The 9,189-nt window shown below is 47.5% G+C and overlaps 1 protein-coding gene across 1 annotated transcript; it reads right to left on the bottom strand.

The window, feature by feature from the left end:
- Positions 1 to 5,429: 5,429 nt before the first annotated feature.
- LOC147226419 (uncharacterized) lies at positions 5,430 to 8,519 on the bottom strand. The gene is made up of 2 exons (XM_086160957.1): positions 8,382 to 8,519; positions 5,430 to 8,021 (listed from the first exon to the last, which is right to left on the bottom strand). The coding sequence occupies exon 2, from the start codon at positions 8,005 to 8,007 to the stop codon at positions 5,596 to 5,598; it is 2,412 nt and encodes an 803-aa protein (XP_086017083.1). The 5' UTR covers positions 8,008 to 8,021; positions 8,382 to 8,519; the 3' UTR covers positions 5,430 to 5,595.
- Positions 8,520 to 9,189: the final 670 nt, after the last annotated feature.

The following is a 9,189-nucleotide window of genomic DNA, read 5'->3' as shown; positions in this document are numbered from 1 at the left end:
CGTGGGGGGGGGGGGAGAATAGGAGGAGCTGTATCTGGACCAAGAGGGAAACGTGTCGGTCCTCCATCTCTCCCGGTTCTTCCCCATCTCACCTGGACCTGATCCGGCGTCTGACGCTCAGCCGGACGTCCAGCGCGTCTCGCCCTCCTTCCCTCTTTTCGTCGGGATGACTAAAGTCGTGACATTATTCGGCCTGACATTGTTTTTCTCAGCCGCGTTCTTCTCCTGTCCCAATTAAAAAGTCGCCGGTTCGTTCCGGTTCCCGGCGCCAAGGTGACTCGTCACCGTCGGCCCGGCCGGGTCCCCGAGATTCCCACCCATCCGCCCCCCCCACCTCAGCCCTGTCACAAAAATGTATCAAAAGTAGGAGTTTGAATCGTCTGCAGCGCCGAGGCAGAACGATAAAAAAAAAAAAAAAAAAAAAAAAAAAGCCAAGAAATTACCCGGATATGAGGAAACGCTTCATCTGATCATCTTCAATGTCCCGACCACTTAGAAGGTCCTGGTCGGCTCGGGTGGAGGGTCATCCAGATGGCGTTCGCTTCACGGTTCCGGCGGCCTCCAAAACCTGGGAATTGAATTAATAAGTTATTGATACTTAATAAAAACACTTATTGTAGGTTGTCTCTAATTCAACTTGTTGTTAATGTGCTCATAATCGATCAATAAATCATCGTCATTATCCATTATGTGTAGTCGATGAAATAAAGTTTACGGTTTAAGCTTTAAAATTGAATCTCTGCCGCGCTGCTCCCCTGGATGTATATAATAACTTGGTCGCTATGGTTACCGGCCCACATGATGTCATTATCTGAGGTTTTAGCTGGGCCAATCGGATTATTCTGGACTGCAGGTGAAGCCTGCGAACCTTCTACCGTCGTACCTGCACTTTTCAGCGGAATCACACACACACACACACACACACACACACACACACACACACACACACACACACACACACACACACACACACACAAACTGTCATCCGGATCACAGCTAAAAGCATCACAGTCAGGACCGAATAGGAAAAATGCTGATCAGTCAATTGTGTGTGTGTGTGTGTGTGTGTGTGTGTGTGTGTGTGTGTGTGTGTGTGTGTGTGTGTGTGTGTGTGTGTGTGTGTGTGTGTGTGTGTGTGTAAAGACTGTGCGTTTAACTGCACAAATGGGGTCCATGACTCGAAATGACTGGGAGGGTACGGTATGACTTGGTTTCATGGCTAAAATGGAATGAAGTGAATGAATGAATAAAATATGAGCCATTGAAAGTAGGAACACCTGCGGTGCACGTTTGAGTGTGTCCTCGTGCACGCATGAGTGTGTGTGTGTTGGTTTTCCAAAAAGCATTTGAACTTACTTTTCCGTTTCAGGCAAAATCTTATTTCCAACACTGCAAACCGCTTCCTAACCTAAACCACCAACACGAGTCAATAACAAGAGTTAGTCCATGTGACATTAAGAATAATAAAACAACTAATCAACATAAATACAGATAGAAATATCTGTTATATGAGATACTTTATCATTTATTATTATCTTTTAATGAGTTTTCGTTGTTTGTTTGATTGACAGCGCAGATTTTGTCTGATTTTGTCAAATTTTGTCAGATTTTGTCCAGTCCCTGTTTTCTCTCACGTTTCGGAAACAGCAAAGGGTTCCCAACTTTTTTTTAACTTTTGCGTTCCCGCAGGCAGTAAACAAGCGTCCGCAACGTGCACATTAAGCGCCGCACTAGAAAACAAACAAGAAAAGGGGGAAGACGACAAGGTCGTTCCCTTTCTCGACGCTTCTTTCCAATTTTTGCCGTAAAAATAGTCGATCGGTGACAGCGATCATTTTTCAAAAATGGCGCGGCTTATGAGTTCCACCATGTAAGAAGCACCGGCCTTGGAGTTCTGGGAGGTCCACAGTTCCTGGTGCTCTGGCTGTCTCAATGCACCAAGAAACAGACGACCTCCTGGAAAAGCTCTGAGAACTTTACCTACAGTGAGGAAAGTGTGAAAACAGTTTTCAGTTCGACCGCCAGGGGGGGAGCAAGATTTCCGATGTGCACGTTGAACACGGTGTGAAGATGCCGTTTGTTACGCGATCGCGGGAGATGATTGCAAAGTGGCTGCCTCTGCTGGATCCATTGCGTAATGGGACGGTCTGGGGTTCTATTTTCTCTCCGTCGGTCGCCAGGATGGAAAAGAATCGTGACTGAAGTCTGAACGTGATTCCACATTGACCTCAGGGCTTGGCGGGCTCCTGTTCTCCAATGTGTGTGTGTGTGTGTGTGTGTGTGTGTGTGTGTCTACAGGGAAATCTTCCATCTCCCTGTTCTCCCTCATCGCCTCTCGCTCTGGATTCCCCCGAGTGTCGAGGTGTGTTTTTGTTCCCACAGCGCATTCGGCTTTTCGCATCATTCAGCACACACACACACACACATATAGACACGCACACACAGGCGCGTGCAATCACGCAAATTGGCATGAGAAATGTAGGATTCTGAGGTCACAATAAGAGTGCGCTGAACAATAATAAGGGATTTCATTGTTTTTCTTTTTCTGAACATTTATTCGTACTTTTTGGATAATTCACTGTCTCGTTACTCCACCTTATAGTTTGTTTATTATTTTTCTAAACCTCTTTTCTGACATTCATTGCCCCTATTTTTTTTTTGCTGTCACACACACACCTACGCTATGTTTATTTAGTATACAGGGGGTCTTCGACTTACGGCGGAAATCCGTTCCTACGGCGAGACATAATGTGATTTTTCGCCATATCTCGGAACTCACATACTGTACATAAGTACTTACATCAATAAGCTATGCTAACAAAGTGGTAAAATCATTATCTAGGACTCACACTGTACAGTCATGGCCAAAAATTTTGAGAATAACACAGCTATTAATTTTTACAGTCTGCAGTTTCAATTTGTATATACTCCAGAATGTTATGAGGAGTGATCCACTCAACTGCAATTATTTGCATAGTCCCTATTTGCCTTGAAACGTTGAACTTTATTACTAAAACCACATTTCAGCCCTGCCACAAAAGGACCAGCAAACACACACATTAACACAGGTGTGAGTGCTGATGAGGACAAAGCTGGAGATCAATCTCTCATGATCTGGACACTCGGAAGTGGAAGATGTTGCCATCGTTCCTCATCTGTTACCAGCAAGGAAACACGTGCAGCCATCATTGCATTGCACAAAAAAGGCCTAACGGGGAAGTTTATTGCAGCGAGTAAGATTGCACCTCAGTCAACCGTCTACAGGATTATCAAGAACTTCAAGGAGAGAGGTTCAATGGATGCCAAACAGGCTCCAGGGCGCTCAAGAGAGTCCGGCAAGCGACAGGACCGTCTCCTGAAGTTGTTTCAGCTACAGGATTGGGCAGAAATGTCAGCGGGCAGGTGTGAGTGCATCTGCACGCGCAGTAAGGCGAAGACTTTTGGAGGAAGGCCTGGTGTCAAGGAGGGCAGCAAAGAAGCCACTTCTCTCCAGCAAAAAAACATCAGCGACAGACTGATGTTCTGCAGAAGTTACAAGGACTGGACTGCTGAGGACTGGGGTAAAGTCATTTTCTCTGATGAATCCCCTTTCCGATTGTTTGGGGCATCTGGAAAAAGGCTTGTGAGCGCTGCCATTGGTCTTTTCGCACGCTAACAGTGAAGCATCCTGAGAGCATACATGTGTGGGGTTGCTGCCTAAAAACACAGCGATGAACAAAGAACGGTACCAGAACGTCTTCCGAGAGCAACTTCTCCCAACCATCCAGGGGCGATTTGTTGATGAAGAATGCCTTTTCCATCATGATGGAGCATCTTGACATAAAGCAAAGGTCATGACAAAATGGCTTAGGGAACAAACCATTAAGATTTTGGGCCCTTGGTCTGGAAACTCTCCAGATCTTAATCCCATTGAGAACTTGTGGTCAATACTCAAGAGGCGGGTGGACAATCAAAAACCCACAAATTCCGACAAACTCCAAGCATTGATTATGCAAGAATGGACGGCTATCAGTCAGGATTTGGTTCAGAAGTTGATCGACAGCATGCCGGGGAGAATTGCAGAGGTCTTGAAAAAGAAGGGTCAACACTGCAAATATTGACCTTTTGCATGTAATTCTCAATAAAAGCTTTGATACTTGTGAAATGCTTCTAATTGTATATCATTATACCATAGAGACATCTGGCAAACACCTAAAAACCCTGAAGGAACAGACTTTCTCAAAACTTTTGGCCATGACTGTAGAGTGAAAATATATATTGGCAAAAAGTTTCCAAAAGAACATCACAAATGAAAGACAGCAAATGTAACACAATCTAATATGGCAATTATCTTCGTTGCCAATAAAACAAGAGATGTAGTCGAGAGATGGAGTAATAAACATCACATGTGTTAAAACAAAGGTGTCTGAGATTGTGGTCTACTTTAATAAAAACCAAATATTTTCTGGATTGGGACAATGTTGCGTGTTTCACTTATTTTTGTGTAGAAGCATGGATGAAACAACACTGCCATTTATCAAATCAGGGTTATTGAAAGCTAAACTGCAGATATTAGTGGTTATTTTTAAAGCTAAAAACAGAATGTCACCTGGAAACATGCTAAAGCTGTTTGTATTCAACTGTATATCTGCTGTCCATGTAAGAGTTTCGGAATCCAAAACAGAATCACTTAAAATGTTTGAGCTGATTTACTAATGTAGGTTGCTGTGGGTTATTTTAGTTTCATGTTGTTGTACTCTGTTTTACTACAAATGACGGACCATTTGAAGCCCTGCGTGCTCCAGTCAGGGGCAGACACAAATAATGATCATGTTCTTATGTATAACAAATGTCTGCATCGCAATGATTATCCGAAAGTAAGAAATAGAAATGAACGATAAAATACTGCATGCCATTAAGGGAATCATTAAATCATGGGAGATCCAGCGAGAAGCGCCGGTCATGGTGACGTCGGATCCTAAAATCATCACGTAAAACGAGACGAGGGATGAAAGACAAACAACCGTTGGGTGTTTTCACATTTTACGTCTTTTTAAAGTGCAAACGTTATAATGTCTCATTTCAAGCGGGGTTCAGGGGGGACTGAGAGATTCTCTGGTTCAGTTCTTGATAAGTTTTCATAGAAAATAAACTAAAATTCACAAAAAAAAAAATCCCCTCTAGAATTTTAACCAATTAAAAAAAGGCAAAATAATTAAAATGCATATTAAATCATAAATAAATAACTTACACAATGACTATTTTAAATAATTTTTCCCTCAAAACATTGAGCAACCAGGACCGGTGTTGGAACATGCAATGGAGCTCTGCTGCCATCTAGTGGCCACATTGAGTTACTGCATGAGTGAGGCGTTCAGGGGCTTTTTGTCTCTCACGGTTTCCCGTTCAGAATAATAAAGGATTATTTGAAAGATGGAGCCACTGAACCCTGTAAACACTTTTAATTGGTCATTGATTGACAACAAACGAGGCGGGAGCTCAAGAGCCTGAAGAGGAAGATGACTCAGGCCGTTCCCTGCGAGAACATCTCCATCATCTGCCATGGCATGTTTGAAGGGGCTCCAGAAAGCGTCTCATCTTTTTTTCCATGGCAAGTTAGATCTCCACCTCGATGTCCACTGCCTCGAGTTTCCGGACGAACACGACGTCGTCTCCGTTCGGCTCGGCCCCGCCTGGATCTCCGTCCGGCTCGTCCTTGCAGGCGTCGTCCGGCTCCTCCGGGAGCTCGAACGGCAGCTCAAACACCCTGTCCAGGTAGCTTCTCTTCCTGTTCCACTTCCCCGCCAAGGCGATGACCTGGGAGGCGATGGACCAAGCGAACTCCACCTTGCGGTGTCCCTGCGAGCTCAGGTCAAAGTTGTAGTCCAGGATCTGGTACAGCGCCGGTACATAGCGGAGGCAGTTCTGCTGCACGTAGCGGTGGATTTCCAAAAGCGCCCGCCTGGTCAGCACACGCAGGTCCAGCTTGGCTTTGGCTTCGGTCAGATTGCTCACGTCCAGGTCCAGCCCGATCGCGCTGCATGCGCCGAATCCGCCGGCGCTCTTCTCCTGCCGCGGGATCGAGCTGTTGGTTTCGCCGCCAGCCTCCGGCGACACCGAAACCTCCGCCTCGGTACGGCCGCCTGCTTCCGGCTCCCGACTGGCCCCGTTTGGGTTTAACCCGTTAGGTATCCTGAAAGACAGGTTCGAATTTTTCGTGACGCTCTTCTGCGCGGAGAGACAGCTCTGAATCATGGCCTCCACCTCTTTTCGCTCCAGCGTCAGGGTAAAGTTGTGCTCCAGCAGGTCCCTCATCAGTTCCGGGACGCTCCCGCAAAGCTCTCGCCCGAACAGGAGGACCTCCAGGACAGCGCCGTTGGTCAAGGCGGACAAATCCAACCTGTGCCGGCCGGGCCGTTCGTTTGTGGACCACAGGCTGAGACCGATCTTCTTGCAGAAGGGATGCAGCTCCGTGTCCTCCTCCGAGCTCCCGCGCGTCTCACGGTCGGAGTCCGTCTTGGAATCCCGTCCAGGCTCAATGTGGCCGCCGACGTAAGTTTCGGGGAGGGGAAAGGGGCTGCACAGGAAATCATTTTTGCTCCCGTCTGCGTGGTTTTGAAGGAACTGCTCTTTGGTGATGATGAAATAGAGGAGGTTACACTTCTGTGCCTCACTCTGAAGGACAAGGCGGAAGTTCTTGTTCAGAATCTCGAACAAGAAGCTCTGGTGGCTCCTGTTCAGCTCCGTGGCAAACTTGTGGATTTCAAACAGGACGCGGCCGGTGAGGAGCTGCGGGTCTAGGTGGCGTTTGTTCCCGGAGCCGACGTTCAAGTCCAGGCCGGCCTCCCGGCAGCTGACAAACACATCATTCACCCGCCCCTCCCTCAATATGTCCTTCACGCGGCTGCCGCGCCGCGTCCAGAGTTTCTGCTTCCACGTTTTGGCAGCTGTGCCTGGGTCTGGGTCTTCCAGGAAAGGACTGGAGGCGAGCCCCTCCCCGGCTTCGGACGCCACTTCTATGTCAAACTCCAGGGGACACGTGTACATCAGGTCACCGTCTGGCGAGGTGTTCCTTGGCATCGTCCTGGTCTTCTTCGGTGAGCCCATCTCCTCGTCCGCCTCTGCTTCTTGCTTCCTTTTGCTTCCCTCACCCTGTCTGTTGCTCTGAAGTCTGAAGCGCTCGCTCAGGACCTCCGGCCAGGTCCCGTCCAGCTTGGACGCCTGCTTCCGCTCCATCAGCCTGGTGACCTGCGTGCGGAAGCTTATCCTGTCCAGTTCCAGGCCAAAGTTCTGCTTGACCAAGTCGCTGACGATCTTGCCGTGGAGTCCGCAGAGGACTTTGGCGAAGTCCAGGAACTCCATCATCACGCCGTTGTTGATCAGGCCGGGGTCGAGCTTCTGCCGGGTGGATTCGTCTGGCTGGATGGCCAGTGTCAAGCCAAGCTCCCGGCAGAAGGGGAACGCGTCGGTCCACACCTTCAATCGCCCCCGCGGCTTCTTGAAGACAAATGCGGCGCCGATACCTTGGGACGACGCGCTGCTCCTGCTCACGTCAGTCAGTGTAGACACGTCTACGGTATTGTTCCTTTTCGGAAAGTAACGTTTTGCTGTGTCCAAACTCGAAGTCTCGATCAAAAAACTCAGGTCTGGGATCGTGAAGACTTCTTTGAGCCTTTGGGGCTTCATCTTGATTTGCTCCTTCACCAGCTTGACCTTGTGGTGGATGCGGCTCGCGTACTCATAGTACAGCATGTCGCTGTCCATGTCAATGCTGAGGTCAAAGTTGTACGCCAGGAGTTCAAACAAGAAGTACTTCTCTGACTTCACCACGGTCTTAGCGAAGGACAAGAGCTCCAGCATCAAACCGTTAGTCAGCAAACTCACATCCAGCTTCTCATCTCGCTCCAGTGCTGCGTTGAAATCAAGACCAACCCGGACCGACTCGGGAAAGGGGACCATGACTTTTTGGCCCCGGACGCCGTGCAGGATGCGACGCTGCCAGATGTAGCTGTTGTCGATAACGTCCATGTTGCTGTCTGGACCTAGAGTGAAAAGAGACTCCATGAGTTAAACCTGAATCAGCAATATCAATGAAAATAGACCAAAAACCATTTTAACAGCTGAAGCGTGAACGCAACACGACTACCTTCAAATATGGCCGCCGCCATCAACCCGGAAGTGTCCTTCCGTGACGTTTAAAAGACATTGCTTTTAACGTGACACACGTCGTCCACTGTGCGGGAAACGGCGAGACATATGCCGTGCCGGACTACATTGTTCCCGGAGTGCAGTTAAAGTTTAATCCGTTAAATGTTTGCGTCGCTGAGGTTTCAACCAGGAGGGAAAGCTAAGACGGTGTTATAGCCGTTTGAGGCAAACAGAGGTGATGGGAAAGCGCTTACCGACAAGTGCGTCCTAACGGTCCGCAGCCAGATGAAGTCGGTGTTGTTGAACCCTAAATGAACCAAAAGAACAACTTGTTCAAACGAATTGTTCAAAACAAGAACTCATTCGAGTGCAGCGACTGGCGCCGGGTCTGGTGAACTGAGTAGGCTAAACTGATATGCCCGCACAGGATCACTCAAACACATCCTTCGGCCATCCAATAGGAAACGTGTTCACCCTCAACTTGACCCGCCTTTACCGAGTAATAAACCAATCACAGGTGTCAGAAAGATGGCATGGGGCCCGTTTGTTTGGACGCGCCATCCAACCACATTCCCCCGAATTTACCGCGCGAGCCCGACGCCTGTCACTCAAGCGAGTAAACGAACAAATGTCTGACTGAACAAACACAATAAATAAACGAATCGGCAGAAAGGTAATTGAATAAATTAATATAATTCCGACAGGAAACCTTAATTCTTTTTTTTTATGTCAATATTGCATACCAGTTATTCCCCGGTAAAATCATTATCGCAATAGTTTGCTTTATCCGGCAAAACAGCCCACTCAAGTTACTACGTGCATGCCAATTTAAATGTGTCTGCGTGGAAAATTGACAATGTGATTTCAATAAATAAGTTTTGCCGAGTTTGCAGTACTTACAGTAATAAAACGATGCTTTACGTAAGCTATAAGTGAAATGGGGGTTATATGTTCGTGAAAATAAAATAAAGCTCCTTTCACTCTTTACGTCCGCAGCGAATTTCATCAAGCGCCACCAAAGTCAATGAGGTATCACTGTTGTAAAACGCTCAGACCATAGTG

This window comes from Fistularia commersonii, chromosome 15, assembly GCF_037954325.1.
Source record: "Fistularia commersonii isolate RoL2024-O1a breed Wild chromosome 15, RoL_Fcom_v1.0, whole genome shotgun sequence".
NCBI classification, from domain to species: Eukaryota; Metazoa; Chordata; class Actinopteri; order Syngnathiformes; family Fistulariidae; genus Fistularia; species Fistularia commersonii.
Note: the sequence above shows the minus strand (reverse complement) of the source record. Positions and strands in the feature narration are given on the sequence as shown.

What these genes read in the sequence shown, in the direction of transcription:
- LOC147226419 (XM_086160957.1), bottom strand. Translation starts at nt 8,007, where the DNA reads ATGGACGTTATCGACAACAGCTACATCTGGCAGCGTCGCATCCTGCAC.